At 39.4% G+C, this 19,823-nt stretch overlaps 1 protein-coding gene across 3 annotated transcripts in view; it reads right to left on the bottom strand.

Moving 5' to 3' along the window:
- The window catches only part of dachd (dachshund d), a 167,687-nt gene that overhangs the window by 125,154 nt on the left and 22,710 nt on the right, over positions 1-19,823 (bottom strand). For 2 of the 3 annotated variants that reach the window (XM_034693534.1, XM_034693532.1), the window contains exon 4: positions 3,452-4,008. In XM_034693534.1, the coding sequence (XP_034549425.1) occupies positions 3,452-4,002 (551 nt within the window). In that variant the 5' untranslated portion in view covers positions 4,003-4,008. Of the gene's footprint in view, positions 1-3,451; positions 4,251-19,823 lie in introns of those variants that run through there. The other variant, XM_034693533.1, reaches the window with a different exon arrangement.

Below are 19,823 nucleotides of genomic sequence, written 5' to 3'. Positions count from 1 at the left end.
AGGCATAAACACTCTTGAAATAAGGAACAAGAGAGGTGATAGCTGTTGTAGCGCTCTCTGTCACATCAGTATCAATTAAATATCTGTTCAAGAAGAAGTCGTTTCACTGCGACCTGTCACTCGTAACATCTCTGAGGCAGGTCTGTTTGACTGAAGCGAGCCGGGGAAAATCTATTTAAGAAGGGCATGTAAGTGAAAAGCCGTCCCATTCCCAGTGGTGGGACATTGTCTGGGGCGTGTGGTTAACCTTCAAGGGTAGACAATGATTGTCAATTAACTGCTGCATTTCTGCGCCCCAGCATCGGATAGCCTGCCTCCACAAAGCAGACCAATGAGAGATATGCGATATCTCCGCACCAACCCCCCCCACCCCTTGTGTTATAATAACCTTTCAGAGAGTTCAAGTGTCACACAGCAATAAGAACCTTTTCCATCCCACCACGGGGAAAATGAAAAGGAAAACAAGTAGCTGGAACAGAGGGCTCCTGGAGGGCCAGAGTCATAATGTAGGGGGGGGGAGATTACTGAACCTGGATCAGTCTGGGAGCAAGAGCCAACACTGCTAATCTGGCACAAGAGTCCTTAAGAAAATGAAGAGGTCAAGAATGAGTATATTCCTCGGATCTTTAAAGAAGAATAATGACTTAAACATGGTGTTGTTTAACAGGGGAAGTACAGGTAGTTCAAACACTGAATGAAGAGATTTTTCCCTTTGAGAATTCTTTCTTTTGAAATCAAATGAACACAACAACTAAATAGTTCCCCGCTCCACATTTCTGACCCGCACTCTTTTCCGTATTCAAAAAGTGTTCTGCTAAAGTAAGCATAGTAGGGAACAATTTGGTTGGAGCTTGTTTGTGTCCACATCAAAACTAAAGCAGCGGGACGTAGCGGTGCTCTGTGATGCTATTCACATTCACACTGTGTGCAAAATGAGAGTAGTGTTGTTTTAACACAATAGACCGTGGGAGGGAAAAAAACAGCATGTGAAATAGTACGAGCCATTGTACAGGAGTATTATTCACTTCATTGTTACCCCCTCTGCCACTGTATAAAAAGAGTAGTGACATTGTAGTAATAGGGCGAGATGAAAAGCTAAAGTATCTCGGGCAGCAGGCTGTTGTTGTGTAACCTGAGCGGGGTTAAACCGGTGAACTCGGATACTTTTTAGCTGACAGAAAACAGGAGTTAGACTTTAGAGAGGGGGACGTGTGTTCACCTACAGGCCAACCTGTGTCCTCTTTGCTCACACTGATCATTTTGTCAGCAGCGATTCAACGACAGGCGGTGTAAAGCACACATCCCTGCAAATAAAATCAACTCTTTCTAAGTAACAGAAGCCTTTTATCCAGCGGATGCCTCCCCGTTCCATGATGTAATTCTCCAAATGGGGCAGGCAGGCGGGCAGGCCGGGTCTGAGTGATTGATTTCAGCCCAGCACCGGGAGTACCTGGCTGCTTTCAGAGACAATTACAGTCCTGTCCATGTGCCCGTAATAGCCCAGCACTTTAGCGTCATTAAAGCGACGCGAGGCACTGCATTATCCTTTAACCCCATCGCTGGCCATCCCCCCATTGACAACCCGGAGAGTTCAACCACGTACTTTGTCACCTGAAGCCCCACGCCAGGCTTGAGAGGAGGTTCACTGCTCTGTATGTCTTTCTCTACAGACAGGGAGAGGGAGAGAGGGAGAGAGAGAGACGAGTAGAAGGGTGGGGGGGGGGGGGGGGGTTCTGCTCCCTTGATGCTTTATGTAAATGATGCTTAAGCACCAAAGTGCACAGGTGAGTTGTTGAGACAAATGCTGCTGCAATGGAAATGTATAGAGCTGGGGCGTATTTACAGGAATGCTCCAAATATTGTGTGAAGATGTGTGAAGCTGGCAGAAGATAAAAATGATAGATAAAGCAGTTTACTTAAAAACTGCATGAGAAAAAACAAACAAATATAAATTTGTTTTGTTAAGATATTTATCACTGATTTGCTTGATATTTTGCATTAAGTAGAGATGAATGTTGCACGCTCATTTAAATTTGCAATTTGTAGTCAGGTTTGTTCATGCACTTTGCACATACAGCATGCATTAAGGGTCAAAATACGTTCAACCTCATGATACATGAGGAATTTAAATGTTGCATAAATTAAACATGCAAATTGTTTGTTTGCATGGAAAACTTTTTACAGGAGTGTGTTCATACGAGTTGTTTTTTGCAAAAATCTAAGAGTAAGAATTTACCGAAATCTTACTCCAAAAAAATTCAAAATTACTCTCTGCTTTTAAAATTGAGATAACAAAGTCACTGAGTGTTTATTGCTATTCCCTTACTGATGTGAGCCTTTCCATCATATTTGCATTTCCAGCTCATTTCTGGGGAGCAGATCAATATGAAATCAATCATAGTGACAGGTGAGATGGTAAATTTGACCAGGCTGAACCATCCTGTGAGACTGAGCGATACATCAACGCTGGGAGCAACAGGACAGCAAAAAAATGACTTTTAATCAAATATTGATCCTCACTTAAATCACTCCGTATTAAACCGTATAAAATGATATCATCGATTGGTGCATTAATTCTAACGCGTGGAGCCATTTACCTTACTCACTTTTTAAATACATTTCTCGTTTAAGAGAAATCAAGGATGTTTTATGATTTTCCTGAGTGTGTGTGACAATTACACACAGCGTTAGAGTGTAAAAAAAAATGCTTTCACACTCTGTTTTCAACAGGAGCTGTGAGTGAAATGTGACCTTCTAGAGAAATGTAGAAGCTGTCAGAACTAATAAAACAATTAATAAAAAATATTTCATATCCTCTAATTATAATAATCTGGGTTTGGCTTGTTTACTTTTAAAAATCAGATTGAAGTTGTTTCATTATCCCTGTGGCAAGGGCATAAAACAAGACATAACCTACTTTGATTTTTTTTTTTTAAAAAAGAGATTTTCTAAATTAAAGTTGAACTCAAAGTTTTCACAAATTGAAAATACAGTGAAATGAAGTTCACAGAATATGACTGAGGTCTTGTTTCTGGAGTTTTCTTTGCAGTGACACCTCAAGTTGGTCGTGAAACTCAGCCGAGGTGTAGTCCACATTATCGATTCATTTGTTCTGAGGCAGACAGGCTATCCATCATGGCACAGCTTTGCCCTGCACGTGTTAAAAACTTTCACTCAACTTTTCCTCTGATGTTGCGCGCCGGCCTCTTCCCGTCCTACAGACAACTACGAGCACACTGTTTGGATGTTTGGGTGCCGTCTGAACGCCACTCTTTCTGCTCTTTTTTCTCACACTTTGACAACCGATTATGATATTCTGCTGATAAGTTAATCACACCCGCTTGAGCCACTTGTCTCGTAAAGGGAAAAATGTCTCCCCCTTCCTTGCACCCGCGCCTTTACGCACGGCTCTCCGTGCAGACATTTAAAGCAGAAAATGCTCGTCACTAACCTCGCGTTGGTGCAGTCGTTGTAGAGTGTCTCGAAGTCTTTTCTGGAGATGAGTTTGCAGCGGTTCACCCCGGGTTGGATGGCGCCGAGCCCTCTGAGGATGCGGACCTGCTCCACATTGCACACCACCGGCGTGATCTCCAGCCGCTTCAGCTTGGTGTAGACCGTGTGCAGTCCGCCGACCAGGTGCTTCAGGAACAGGTCGAAAGCCTGAGGAAGGCAGATGAGCTCGCTGCCGTCCACGGTGAAAGAGGCCACTTTGGCACCGCGCAGCTCGACCATCTTGCACTCGTTGTTTTGCGGTATGTTTTCAACAGGCGACGGGGTCGAGTACACGGGTTTGCCGGGGGGGAGATTCGCGGACGGGATGCCCGGGCTCCCGGTGGCGAGGAGCTCTGATCTGAACAGGTTCTGCCCGGGTCCGGATGGGGGGGCCAGGGATGGAGACGGTGATGAAGTTGTCGACGGCGGGGACGTGGTCGCGGAGGGAGTAGAGATCGGAGGCGGCGGAACCAGAGGAGTTGGTGGGATCAGAGCAGCCGGTACGGCCATGGTCACCTACAGGAGGGGAAGAGAGTAGCCGAAGTTCAAAGTAGAAAACCCAGCCTGCCGAGACACCCCTAAATGAAAGAATCCACCAGAGTTTAGCTCCTCAGATAAGTTGGGAAGTAGAAAGAGCTGCCGAAAAAAAGGCGTGCAGAGTGAGGGTTTGTTTTGGGGGGGCTGAGCGGCGGGACAATGATCAAAGATAGGAGGAGGAATGACAGGAGGAAAATGAGCTGAAAAGTGCAGCTCCGCTCTGTGGATGAGTTGTTGTTGTCACACGGTACAGAGAGGGAGGAGCTAGGGGACAGTGGAAGCCTTTGAAGAGCAGATAACTGGGCTCGGGCTAACACTTTAATGTCTCAGGTCTGTTTAAATGTTGCATTGTTAACTCCACTTGAAAGATACATCAGATCAGACTCATGCACTATGTATCTCCTTGTTTTATTCCTGTGGTCAAAAACATACTCTCCTCTCTTTAACACTTATATATATATGGTTTTAATTACACTTAAACAGCCACACATTACACCTGCTACACCCACCATTGAGCACCACAGGGGTCTTATTGACTCTAGATCACTAACCACCAGAAGACTACTTTTTAAAACACTTAATGTTTCATTAAAAGGTTTAAAAGTCATTTTCATTTTGCCTTTCTATTAGCTTTTTACTGCAATGCTTTCAGTGGTTCATTCTGATGTCATATGTGTCATGTTTTGTGACTGAGCTGCCAGCATGAGTCATTTTTGAAGGTACACCATATTAGAGAAAAAGGAAAATAAGTCTTATTTAATTAGTCAGAGTTGTTGTAGCTTTTTGTGTGAAGAGAAAGCATGACACAGCATGAGGCAGTGGTTGTTTTAATGGATGAATGTGAATAAAATCTTATTTTATCACACTTTTAGCAGCATATGTTCAAAAATACACTTACTACTGTTATTAAAGTTTGACTGTCAGGTCCAAAAGAATGAACATGTACATGTGAGGAGCTGTTTTTCCTTTACACGTTTAATAAATGCAATTATTATTATTTTATTAAAGAATAACCGATGAGAATTAAATAATGTGTGTGATGGGAGCAGTGTGGAAAGCGTATCTGAACTCAAACTTTCTGTGCATCACTCCAAAGCTTTCTTAATGTTGGAGCATTCTACAAAATGTGGGATTAAGTACTACTAGACTACTACAGTATGACCTTCTATACTACTATGTCCAAACAAAAACTGACAATGGAGATTACAACTGTTTGCTTTGCGGGTGTCCTGCAAAGTGATGCAGTGTCGACCACAGCCATTGTACACACACAGGAGTCCACAACCTGCAGACAGAAGAGCAGCTTGTTCAGGGCTCCTTCTGTTTTATGATGCAGGGCACTGAAGCAAGCTTCACCAGCAGCAACATGAACTCTCAAACTTTCCCCTCAGTCTCAGACAGCACAGGAAGGAGGGATAAAGGCAGAGAGGGTGAAATGCAGCACTGCTACAGAGGGGTAGGGTCAAGTCTATGTACAGTAAGAGTTCATACAATTCAACCCACTGTGGCACCATCGTAAATTACTACACTTTTCTCTCTGCCTTTATTGCTCACCATGTAGTTCTTGAAGAAAGTGAGCAATGCACACATTAAGCTAGATATCCTAAATTATAAAAGTATATTATAGAGCTCAGATTAGTTAGATCAAGTGAGGAAAATTGGCCAATTTTTTAATTCAGGGTACAGAAGTAAATCAAGAGAAAGCATGTTTGCAGTTTTGCATGAATCAAATCTTCTAAAAGGAGTTTTGTGCAGCCTAAAAAACATAATGAAGATAATATTGTTGCATTTTAAGAGCTAAAAAAGCAAAGAAGAGTAATTCTGAATCATTATATATTGTTAGTATTAATGCCTCTAAAAGTTGCCTTAGGGTAGGTGTCAGGCGCAGTGATTAACAGCACACTCCCTGGCAGAGATTCATTAGACTGTCGACTTATACATATATTTAATAAAAGAGAGCTGGATTACTTTTTTTTGTTTAAAATTTCCACTTACATTTTCATGGTACAAATTCAGGAGGAGATAGGATGGGCTACTTTGGCCACAGGGGGTGCCACACAGGGGCGGCTCTATGGGTCAGGCAGAGGTGACCATGGCCCCCAATCTAGTGGCCACCCAATAAAAGAAACAGAATTATGATTGGCTATTTGTCTTGTGGTGGTACTGATTTTAAAATCAACTACTGCTGATGTATAAAAGGCTGCTTTAAGTTTTAATTGTAGTTCAATTGCGCACAATTCCTTTTGTTACGACTTAAAATTTTAAGCTAACAGGACTACATTTTATCTCTGTTGAGTAAGTGCTATTAATAAAATAAAAATGAATATAGCATCTTGTAGTAACCTTAATATTTGTAGTTAAAACAGAGATAATTAGTGGAGATAGAAAGGTTAAATAAATGCTATTAATGTATTGTGTAGGTACTGATAGTTTGTGCCGCCCCTGCAGGAGTCAGTGACCCAGTTTGGCCACCCCAGTTAAAAAAGTCTGGACACGCCCCTGTCGTCAAATACCACACATGCTGAAAGTTCCTCACAGGAGCTTTAAAGTGATGTTTTCAGTCAGCACATGGGCATCTGTCCACCCCAAAAACAGTTCTTGACAACATAAAGTTCAAGTCCTAACTTTGTGATTTAAACTTTTGCTTGGTTCACTTCTTGTTAATACTGTAAAATCTCCATTAGATTTATTTATAACACACTTTCAAGAGTACATCAGCACTTTTCTGTTCTCACTTGGAGAAAGAAGAGTGTTGCTCATCATTGTCTGCATATTCCTTAGTACTCGGTGTATTCCTGTCCTCCTGTTGTGTCAGATCAGCTTTAAGATAAGCAGTTTGCCTTTTCAAAATTATCATTCAGGGAAAGAGGTAGCTTGTAGTGTAAAATCAATAGCTGCTTAAAATTCATTGCCAGGCAATCCATTTGCCCTTTATGTTGCTAACCTTTCACTTAAATATGCACCATATTAAGATTTCATTATATACAATGAATGTCACAACAGTTTGCCCACTATTTCTCTTGTTTGCATGGGTTAACGGCGAATCATTGCGCTTGTAATGTCTGAAAAATGACTTTCATTAACATTATGCAGGAAAAAGTGAAAAATATATGAGCCTGAGAGGCCTAATAGGTATTAAAAGGCACCACAGGATATGCATGATGTTTTAGATACAAAGGCTTTTCAACAGACTGGGTGGGCTGCATGTGTCTGACCCCAGTTATGAAAACACAGCAGAGCACAAAAATAAAGTCTGTATGCTGCTGCTGGACATGACACCACAATACTGTGTTGATATAATTCAGCGCAAATGCAAAATCATCACTGCATGTAGAAGTCAAGTTATGTTAAAGGAAACAGCCTGCTGAGAAAACTTTTACCTGTGAGAAAAATGTGACACATTCTTCTCACAGAAGAATAGAAAACGGGGTCAAAGTTGTAAAAAAAGTTAAGTGGAGGAAGTTTGCAGAGTGTGTGTGGAGAAACAAAGAGTTAACAGAGTTCTGGTAAAAGTACACAGAAGTACAGTACATGTGGATGAGATGGCGGTAAACAAATGAGTGTGTCAAAATGTAATCACCCTGTGTGATGTATTGCATCAGGAAAGTGTTTGAAAATGTATGGATACGGGACAGGACTTGTGTATGATCAATGACACAGTATATTGTTTGATGTAATAATTTATTCACCCCATAAAGCTTTGATAAAACAATGTTGAAAAGCAATTTAAATTGAATTCATTTAAATGTCAATTCTCATGGTTAGGATTTTTCTATAATTGGCTATTTAATTAAAATAATTTTCATAGTCATTAATACAGCCGGCAACTTGTAGCACCCTGACGTGTTTTAATTACATGGTATTAACAAAATTGATATGCTTTAGAAAGCATGGTGAATAAGAAATAATTAGACCAATCATACATCATCCTCTTATGGACATTAAGTGTATCACAATATAATTGATGAAGTTAAAAAACAAGAGAGATAAATAACTTTAATTGAAGCGAGTTGGTGTACAGAGAGCCTGGAACAAAGAATCATACTCACGATGTATTATATTTCAGAGGCAATTCATTATCTGTAACATCACTTAGCTGTGTGTGCCCGGCACTCTCCCCTAACCTATGATTACATGACATTTGAAAGCACTGATACTGTGTAGTCTTCTAAAATGTCCTTTTACCTCGTCTGCATAAATCTTCAAGCTGCATGTGCAAGTAAGAGGAGGAGGAGGAGGGGGAGGAGGAAGAGGAGATGCAGCCTGAGACATAAGAAGCATTTAGATGCTCGGAATAAAGCACTTATTGATCATGAATATTTGTTTCTGCAAGGTTACACTGCTTTGACCTCATCTATCCTTAGACGCTGTCCAACACAAACATGCCACTTGGGGTGAAGGGGAGATGTCAGGGAGCACGCTCATGGTGGATGCAATATTCTACACTGGACACTTTAATATATTTTGGGTTACAAATAAAAAAGTGCAGAAATGCTCTCAAAATATTGAATTAAATAGCGTATCATGCAATTTTGTGTATGCTACAAAACAGACGCAGTCCTGAGTCACAGTCCAAATGTGACTATGCCAAAGCTGAATTTAATAGTTGAATGACAGAAAATTAATCTTCAAATATTTACTTAATGTTAAATCATATGAGCTACTATGTCAAAAAACAAACCGTCCAGCGTCAGAGTTTCAAAACAAAGACTTGAATGTTTAGTCCTTGATTAGCTCCTCGCACCAGTCAGTGCTCGGGCCCTAATAAACATTAAGAGTGTAATGTATATAAACTGTTTTGGTTACTTTCTTTTCTGGTACTGCTGATGTTTTTTGGGTAATATTATGGATTGTACAGGAGAGGCAAAAAATAAGCCAGGGGCTTCAGCCTACTCCTTTTTTGGTCATTGTTGTTGTTTTTTTGTTGTCGTTTTTTGTTGTAGTGAATTTTATCATGTGAAACAAATCAGTGTCAACATGTAAAATTCTGTTATCTTTGTTTTTGTTAGATGACTGCTCACACAAACTGTAGACTTTTGTTCTTTTTAAACTAATGACCAAAATAAAAATATTCATTCATTCATTCATCTATTTCTGTTTGTTACCATTGCAAATACTTCAAGATATATCACCAACGGCTGACAGTCAGGTGATTGAACCACACAGGTAGAGCAGGTGAAAGAGTGACTAGGTGTGAAAAGAAGTAGATACAGACTGTATGTAAAAACATAGTTTAAGTAAGACACAAATGGGACAAGTATATTTAATTCTGTTCAGCTTGTTTGTGCTGTCAATAAATGGTGGGTTCATTTTCTCATATCCCTGAACTGAGATTTTGAACGTACCCACCGTGTTAGGGTTAGGGTTAAGATGACTATATGTGAGAAGAAGTAGTAACAGAGTGTATGTAAAAATATGTTGTAATTAAGACACATCATGACAACTATATGTAATTCTTTTTTTTTTTGTGGGGGGGGGGGGGGGGGGGGGGGGGGGGGGTTGCCTTTCATTGACAGGACAGCTGAAGAGAGACAAGAAACGTGGGGCGCAGAGAACAGTAGCCTCCGAATGCTGGACACTTAGACAGCTAGGCCAACAGCGCCCCAAGTATATCTAATTCTGTTTAGTTTGTTGTTCATGCCGTCGATCTCCTCGGTGATTCCTCTGTGACTAGGTGTGAAATTGGGGATATGACAGATGAAAGCGATGTACTCTACACGAACCCCCCAAAAATGTTCTCGCCAGTTTGGGAGTTCTTGGGATTTCGTGAAAAAGACAGTTTATGGACACTCATTGACAGTGAATGCAAATAAAGCCAAAGACATGATGAGTGGACATTAAGCCAAATATATCAGAGTGGTTAGTTCTCTGTGGTCACAAACACAAACTCTCTGTCCCTGCACTAGCTAGTAGTTTTGATTTAGTTGGCATATCATTGTCAGATTTTGGGCCTCGTGGATGTTTTGTTACCAGTTTATCTTGTTGCCTTTTCACTCCTCAGTATGAGTGTTCTTGTTCTTTCTTGTATATATATTTTTTTATGGTTACAGACTCTCTCTCCACCTCTCTGTGTTAGTTTTCAGAGTATTCTGCCAAAGAACAGATTAACTTTTATGTTAAAGATTCGTCTGACTTTTGTTTTTTACACCAAGTTTCAGTAAGTATCATGATAATAACATTATAGTTCATTTTTTCAGCCGTGTTGTATAGCAAATTGATTTTAAACCTACTCACCTGTCCATTCCTAGGCCTCTAACTTTTCATGGTAGTTAACTTAAAGGTAGGTGTCTAAGCTTAAAATTGTCTTGGGTTTGGGGTAATTGAAAAACAATAAATTTAAGGAAACTTTGGATTTTTCTGTTGCTTTCTCTTTCTAGTATTAAAATTGAGTACATTGTGATTTGAAAATAAATGTTCAAATCATTGCGCCATAAAAACTAACTTTCAACTTTGCAACCCTGGTCTAGTAAAACTACATCTCTGCTTCACATCTGTAGTTAAACATCAACTGCAGACTGTTAGACTAGTCTTAACAGTCTTGTTTTATGTACAAATCTAAAATCATGTCACCTGTACAACATCAATGACCAACGGATAACAAAAAACGAAGAATTCAAGAAATTAAGTCAGAAAACAGTCACAAAATTATCATTGAGCCAGAATTCTGAAGTCCATGTCAGCTGTTTATTTAGGGTTCTTAAAGCTGCTGTGAGGTTTTATCTGTTTTCAAAACAGACAGAAATAATTGCTGACCTGCAAAGGTGAACAAGACCATCAGCATTAAGGTTGACTGTTTCTATTTGGTTTCTTCATTATATTTTTGAAGTTTAAAACCATTGGTAGGTTTAGGTGGATCAACTGCATGCTACTAAAACCGTCTCTTTTTACGGTTGGCAAAGATCTTTGAGTGACACTGTTGAGTGTTTATACAAAGCCGGGTGAAGTATGTTTGTAGAAAGCACTACTTTAACGTGCAAGGACAAAATCAGCGAAGAGGTAAGAGGTGCTGCTTTGTCAACTTTGATTAAATATCTATTTGTGAAGTATGGGTAGAGGGCATGTGACAGTGGTACATTGGACATCTTGTTAACTTGTCCTAAATGTCTTGTTAATACTGGTATTTTGTCATTCTCATTATTTGTGCATTATTTTATTATTGTTATTTTTTCTTTATTGTTTGATACAGTATTTTCTTCTCTGTTTGTTGTTTTGTCTATTTGTCTGTTTGTATTTTATTATTTTTCATGCCAGTCAAAGTCACACATTTTATCGTGATTTTTTTTTTTTTTTTCACTCTTCGGCTTGGCACTATTTTGTCCTGTATGTTGTTGATATGTTTTGTTAAAAATTCAAAATCCAATAAAGTTGAGTCATAAAAAAAAAGAGGGGCTGCTTTGTCCATGGGGGGCGCCAGAATCAACACAAATAGGAAGTCTCTCACAGGAGCTTTAATGTGAAAAAATATAAATTAAATACCAGTAGCTATTTGTACATTTATGTTAGAGTCAACCTTAACAGATGAACTGTGACTAGGAAAGGAGTAAATGCAGAGTCTTACTCCTCTTCTTGTAGCAGTTACAGGCAGGACTTGATTTCAGCTTGGCTAATAGACTACATCTTCACACAATAACAGCTTTCTGGTAATGTAACTGCTCAAAAGAGAAGCAAATGAACCTCTCTTTATTTTCAAAGAGCCGGCCTCACCCACAGTCCCACAATTAGAGCAGTCACGGCCCACATCCTATAGCACTTCATTTGATGCCACGCAGCGTCCAATATAACCGGGCTGCAAGAAACAGAGAGATTTGTGGATATCTAAATTGCTAAAGCAGAAACCTGTATAAACAGCGGTAATTACCGGGCCATTGACAGTCTCTCAGTGTTGTGCTCATTCTGCCACAGCCGCAGTGATTAAAATGAATCCTCATCGACTTCTCCATTAAAGCGCTGGCAGGAGCGATCCCGTGACCTTTCCCCATTGATTGAACATAACAATCACAATTCAATTGTAATGCAAAGAGAACATTTGTTATAATGTACACGAGATGCATGAGCCATTTCCTGGGAGCGGGGAAGGGTAATCAATGGAGTGACTCTTGGCGTGATGCAAGGAGAATGAGGCTGTGTTTGTGGGCCCTAATTCATACAGCCTGCAGTGTATGATGGAAGGCAATGATATGCATGTAAACACTCTGATTTCTCCCTGCTCATCGTTCAATAGGATAACAACAAATCCTGATTTCTGTTTCCATATGCACTCGCAGCAGCAGATGCTGAGCGGCACTGATGTGCTTGTACACACAGCCGGAAACACTGTGGATTCAATCTGAGATCAAAGTTTGATTCATGTATCACGTCACGTGGAGATATCTCTTCAAATTACTTTTCAGAGAACAGCTACTGCCATCTTTCAAGAGGAGTGACTTCACAGAACATATGACTTCAGCGACTTCAGGCTCTCTCGGTATCGCACTTGTAGAATTACAAAGCGGAAGACCGAGTGCTCACAGAAACCTATATACAACTGGAGCAGTGTAAGATGCAGCTATGGCGTATGTTCTGTGGATGGTGAAGCAAGGACAAGCTTGTAAAAGCGTAATTACTAATGATTAGCAAAAACTCAAGCAAGTGAAACAACAACTCGCACAATCCGCGTGCCACGGTAAAGGAAAAGCATGATAGGCATAACAACCCATCACTGCTCAATCCCTCTTTAAAAGCTGCACTCGATCATGTCTTTCAAAAACTGTCTTATGAAGAGTGTATGCGAATGATGTCCTTAAGGGATTTCTTTTTAGAATCAGGAGATTATAGTTTACACGGACATTAAACAGATTAAACCAGCCAGCTCTCTAAAGGCAGTTTATCTAATGGAGAAAATGTGGTATGCTAATTGAGAAATTCCGATGGTAAAATTATATTTAAACCCCTCTCTCTCGCTCTCTCTCTCTCTTTTTCCCTCTCCTCTCTCTCTCTCTCCCCCCCCCCCCCCCCCCCCCCCCCCTCTCTCTCTCTGCTGGAGGATTTCAGTTTGGCTTGATGAAATCAAATGGCTAATCACAGCCATAAGCTGTGAGACGTTAGCTGAGTGAAACACTGTTTGCCATGCTAAAAGGTAATTGTCTGGGAAAACTTCATCGATGACAGATTCAATTCCATTTAGTAAATGTTTAATAAATGCTGTACAAACAGGGCTGCCCTATCTGGCTGTGCTTAGAAAACAAAGGGAAACTTTAATTGCTTTAATCATGCCTTGCTTTGACGTTGTTATTGGCCTTAAAAATAGCAGTTAACAGAAACTGTCCTGCTGAGGAAATTGAACCACATTTGGAGTATGATCCGTAATTAAGATAGGGGCATCCGAAGCAGCCGGGTCCGGGCAAACTGTTGTGACTAGGAAAAACATTCCAAGTCATACAAAGCTATTCAATTAACAGAAGGACCCAAGGAAAACAACCTCCCCATTATGTATCACTTACTTTAATCAGATTGAAAGCGATTGTATCCCTTTTTGAAAATCCCTTAACACAAACACGTTAATTAACAGATAGGAGGGTGGAAAGATGTATTTTTCATTAGTGGGTGAAATAATGTTCCCCTTTAACATCAAGGAAAATCAACTGCTTACTGCAGTTAAACCAGTCAGCGGTGTAAATTCCCTGCCAGCATTTTTATTTAAAACCTCATTAATGTGTTTCAAGCCAGCATAGCTGTACCTTTAATCTGCACTAAAAGGAAATAATGCGTTTCCTGCTTTATTTACCAGCCTTACTTAACAAGTGTTCCTGTACAATTAGAATTGTTAATAGATCTGGAAACAAAAGGACTTTGAAGGTGGGAAAGTGCTGACATTATTTCACAGGGGAAAAACACTCTTGAGAAAAAAGATCTGCTGTAAATGTAGTTTCCTGGAACACAGGCGCACTGCAATGTTGGTCTCTCTCATTAGAAATGCCATGCACAGGACATAAATCAAGGCCCGTAAAACATTTCATTGCCACACCACACTAAATTACACACTTGCTGCTTTGCCACACTGATTGTGTTTAAACATTGTAATTTTACTTTATTCCCATTAAATCCATGCAGAGTTTTACAATCCATAAACAGAGTATCTGTAATAAAAGTTAATAAATGTCAGAATTTGCATTTGGTGAAAAAAAAAAAAAACACACCCAGCTTCATTTTTGCAAATATCAATCTATGAACCTTTCAACATTTCGTCAAACAAAATGCTAATTGTACCTTTAGGAATTTAGAGGACAAGTGACAAGAAATGAGATGCAATGTCCTTTAGAATCAGGGAATCAGCTAAACTGGAATACATTAAGAGAGAAGCCAAAGCAGAGTGGACGAGGACACAAGAGAATGACAGGATGTGTAATCAAGTACACAGTCGTAATCCTGCACACATATCTGTTTAAGTGTTTAACTGCACTTCAGTGCCGGTGCACCAGTTTTTCATTTGACCTGTTTGTGTTTTGTTATTTTTGAAGATTATTGTTCCTTCATGTTATACAGTACATCTTGAAGCTGAATATAAACATGTTCTTACTCACAATATCACAGATGAGCTGCCTAAAAACGAAACTTAATGAGACGATTAAGAACAGCATACCTCTGATGTCAAGATGACATAAATCTGTTATCTAAGGTGGCGATGATTGCTTAATGACTGCATATCAAGATCCTGAAATTGGAGTAAGCTATCTTGTTCTACTTCATGAACCGAGGAGAAATAAAACCTGACTTATCTCCCACAGCTGATTATGAACAAGCTGTTTGCTTTGTTTTTGATTTGTTGGTTTTAAGCCAAGCTGTAAACTCAGTGTTGAAAAGTGAAGCAAATGCGAAAGTGTAAAAAACTGCAGTTCCTCAAGTGTCCACTTGAGGCTGGCTTAAATAACCAGGCACCCCTTTAACACCCATGTTAACATGTCTATTTTTAAAGCAGAAATAAACATGTCTGCTACAAAAACCTGTTTAGATCTGAAACCCCATTTATCTGAGTCAACATTTTTAATAGCTTTTTTATTTTTTTATTTTAATTTTCAATTTTTTGTAATTCTTTTTTTCTTGAGATATGTTGTCATTATAGCAAGTTTCAATACATCTTAAAAACATATTTTCTTTCTTTTTAAATAAAACAAAATACGTGTAAAGTAAAAACAAAAACAAACAAAAACAAAAAACAACCTGATAATAGGATGTCGTTAACACATCTAGTGAGAATTTACTTTTATGAAAATATATATTCAAATATCTCTATTCTAAAATAACTTGGAGTAAGCTATCTTGTTCTACTTCATGAACCGAGGAGAAATAAAGCCTGACTTATCTCCCACAGCTGATTATGAACAAGCTGTTTGCTTTGTTTTTAATTTGTTAGTTTTAAGCCAAGCAGTAACCTCAGTGTTGAAAAGTGAAGCAAATGCAGAAGTGTAAAAAACTGCAGTTCCTCAAGTGTCCACTTGAGGCTGGCTCAAATAACCAGGCACCCCTTTAACACCCATGTTAACATGTCTATTTTTAAAGCTGAAATAAACATGTGTCTGCTACAAAAACCTGTTTAGATCTGAAACCCCATTTATGTGAGTCAACATTTTTAATAGCTTTTTTATTTTTTTATTTTAATTTTTAATTTTTTGTAATTCTCTTTTTATTGAGATATGTTGTCATTATAGCAAGTTTCAATACATCTTAAAAACATGATATTTTCTTTCTTTTTAAATAAAACAAAATACGTGTAAAGTAAAAACAAAAACAAACAAAAACAAAAAACAACCTGATAATAGGATGTCGTTAACACATCTAGTGAGAATTTACTTTTATGAAAATATATATCCAAATATCTCTATTCTAAAATAACTTTTTTTTTCAGTCATATTAGTCAACTGACCCTTCTTTAAAATTGCATTTAGGGAACAGCCATATGAGCTTTTTTATTTTAAAGATATGAAGGTTACAAGTTTTGCATAACTGGGGATAACTAAAGCCTGGTTTATACTTCTGCGTAGAATCAACGCCTTAGCCTACATGCATAGGTCTGCATAGCCAACTTACCTTTGCAGAGGCCTACACACATAGCCGACACCCACCTCATCCAAAATGTACCTACCCAGCGAATCAACGTGGACCGCAAGCCCTGTGATTGGTTCTTTTGATGGTATTGTATTTCCTGGATTTAAAGCACTTCCAAATGTTTCCCTGTAATCATTACTGTATGATAAACTGCAACATGTATCATCTCTAATCAAACATAATAGGGTCAGAATTGCTGTGAAAAAGTAACCAGAGAACGTAGCGGGGCCGGAAACAGTCGACCCGACTATCAGAGTGATCACACTGCCCTCAAGCGTTTCGGCTGAGTTTTGCAGCAAACCAAGGACACATCGACGTACAAGTATGTGGTGCTAATGTCCGCGTTGGCCATTAGAGTCAACGCAGAAGTATTACCAGGCTTAAGGGTGTGGCTGACTTGACTGACAGGCAGGCAGGCGCATTATAACTGTTAGACAGGAGGCCAAAAGTCTTTCCCAGTTCCCCCTCTTTTCCTGCATTTAAGTCGACCAAGAGCTAGGTTGAGTCAGCATTTCCTTTACATGTTGACGGCCATCTTTTGTTTTCTACGTGCCTCTTCAGAAACTAGAGGGTGGCTAAACTTATATACACAGTAAATGAAAATTTTATCTGTAAATGCAATGCATGTTTTGGTTAGCATCGTTGATATGGCATCAGTCCTGTGATCCATACAGCCAGGTCACTTGTGCGCATGCTTTGGCTCCAACAGCGCAAGTGTTGAAGCCTGTGGAGGTGATCGGCTTCTAAGCTCATAATGGGTGGAAATGAAGTCACACTATCCATTCTATATAAAGTCAATGGTCACAACACAAAACATAGAGATACTCAAGTGTGTCCATCTTTTCTGACACCTCTGTACCTACCTGTTGTTGGGAATATTCCCTTGGCTTGTTTGGTAAACTGTGGCTGTTCCTACATTTTACTTCATTGCCATCAAACACAACACAAAGGTTACATGTATGTACATTTTACTTAGACTTTTCCATTCATTTATAACAGGGGTTCCCAAAGTGTGGGTTGGGACCATAGACTGTAAATAAAAATGGACAGCGTTGCTCCGCCTCTTCCCGTTGTACAGTTCTGAAGCCAAAAAATCCCTCTCCTGGGCGCAGCCATTGTGCAGCCAGAGCCTGTGAAGCCTTTGTAATAAGCTCCGCCCTACAGCGTAACGTCACAAGACGCTGTGTGCCCTCTGAAGTTTCGTTCTACAGCGGCTGTGAATCAAAGGAAACCCGGAAGTAAAACCCCGTTTTTTAAACTCTAATAACTAACGAAAAAGAAACTTTTCAGAAAAAAGAGGCCTTGGACACAAAACAGTCAAATACTAACTACATATAACCACAGTATACGGATGTGAGAAACATTCGTACGACGTGTATTTATTTTTTAAAGTTTGACTGCTCCCCCATTCAAATGAATGGGGGAGACAGATTTTTTGACCTATACTGCAGCCAGCCACCAGGGGGCAGTCACACTGCTGAAAGCCTCACCACCAGGGCCGTATCCGGCACGCTTGGTTGGGACCCCCTGGGGGGTCGCAAGATACAAATGGGGGGTCGTGAGATGTCGTCCAGAATTTTTTTTTAATCATCCAAAAAAAGTTGATTTTACCCATTATAGTAGAAAATATCGACATAAATAGTAGCTAAACTTGAAATAAAACATTGTACTAGAAAATGTAATGAGTTTTCTGCCTTCCTAGTGAACAGTTAATTATCAAAAGCATCAGAAGTAGTAGATTCATTCATAACAGCCACCTGCTCATAAAGGTAAGCTAATTTTCTGCAGATCAGCTAAATGAGGCTACATTAAATCACTTTGAGGGACAGCGGGGTCACAAGACTTTGGCACCAATATTTTGAGGGTCGTGGGCTGAAAAGTTTGGGAACCCCTGATTTATAAGACTATACTGTGGCAAAAATAAACTGATCTTGTGGCCAATAGGCGGTTACTTACAACCCTTTTTCTTACTGTGTTTGGAAAACTAACTTGTAAAGTAAAAATAAGCTGTAGAACATTGCTTGAAACACAAGTTATGTGTGTCAGTTGTAACAATATTTGTTATTCTTTAACTTTTATTTAAAACAAAGTGGGCAGATAACTGCATTAAATGTTGATCTCTGCTGCCAATACCCATTTAGTTCCTCTGAGTGTCAGCAATTACACCAAACCAGTCCATGGGATCATTGTGTCACTCACATGGACGCCAAACAGCTCTATCGGCATGTGGATCAAAGTTAATAGAAGCTGTTAACCCGTCCGACAGCAGCAACAGGCGATAACAATGCAAGGAACCAGTGATGTATAACCATTATAAATGTGTCGCATTGCTCATGTTTATATTAAGATATCATGATCACCGTATGATACTGATATTATGGTGCGTGATATGATACTAAAATTTTATACTATGGGTTAGAGGAAGAAGTCGTTCCTCACTGTAGGATCCGGGCTGTAATACATCAAAAAGTCTTGGCAGGGCAGCACCGTGCTCTACAATATCTCTCAGTTTGCAGTAGGTCACTATGCTCTGCTGACTTAATAAACTATGCATCCAACAACAATGATTATTCATGTCATTCTTCAAAGGTCCTTGAGAGGATCCCGATGCAGCAGCGATTCAACCTTTCGTATTAATTCAAGCTTGGCTAAGATTGTACCATCTGGGCCCTTGTACTTCATGATTAATGCCAAACAGTTGATTCATATGTGCAATTGGAGTTTAATAAACAAGGATTCCAGAGTTAAATGGCACATACAAATGCTGGGGATGAACTCATTCATACTATCTCATTTGTGTTCTTGGTAATAAAGCCAGCTCATAATTGCTCACTACAATCATCTCCCAGAAACACAAATATGGGGATTTTGTGATTAACATAATGTGCTTCTTCCAGAGAGGAAATAATCCGACAAATTCTAAGATGCCTTCAGACATATGTACATAAGAATCATTATTTGGTCCAAATTAACTTACTACTGGAACAGCATGATTAACACTGGCACTAAATATAATTACTGTTAATCATTGTACAGATTAGGCACAACAAACTTCTCCTTTTTAAAACGCTGTCGTTGGTACGAGACATTATGGCTTTGCAAACAAAGTTAACTCTGTAATTCTTCCTCTACTAACATTCACTCTTGGTCTTTTTCAATGTCACAGTCCTTGCTGCAGACTTCATAAAGGAAGATGCTGATAGTATCCCCATCTGACTGAGAGGCACCACTCAACAGTGACCTCTACAGGAACACATCAATGCATCAAGTGCAATGTAGTTCATGTTCACATTACTAATAGTGTAGCATGCCTCTGCAGCTCTCTGGGAGGTTTTTGGGTCATGAGACACTAAATAGACACTGAACACTGAAATTAATGGGTTTTATTTTGTGAAAGGAAGTTCTTAGAATTGATATGGTGTTTGATTTTATTTTGTGTATCATATTATCACACAACCAAAGTGTTAAAGTGTTTTGAGAGGTGCTTGCACTAAGTACAACAGGTAAAAAAAATTGCAGTCCTCTATCAAGTACAGAAGAGTTGTCTTATGGACGAAAAAGCTCATTTAATCGACTCTTATGTGTCATTGTCTGTGTCCAAAGAAAGACTTAAAATTGTCTGGTTTTGAAGAATGGAACAGTAATGAACACTTAAAGAAATCACGGTCATGGCACAGTACGGCAACATCTCTTCAGCCGCTTTTATTCTACAT

Source organism: Notolabrus celidotus, chromosome 10 (genome assembly GCF_009762535.1).
Source record: "Notolabrus celidotus isolate fNotCel1 chromosome 10, fNotCel1.pri, whole genome shotgun sequence".
Classification (NCBI taxonomy): Eukaryota; Metazoa; Chordata; class Actinopteri; order Labriformes; family Labridae; genus Notolabrus; species Notolabrus celidotus.
Note: the sequence above shows the minus strand (reverse complement) of the source record. Positions and strands in the feature narration are given on the sequence as shown.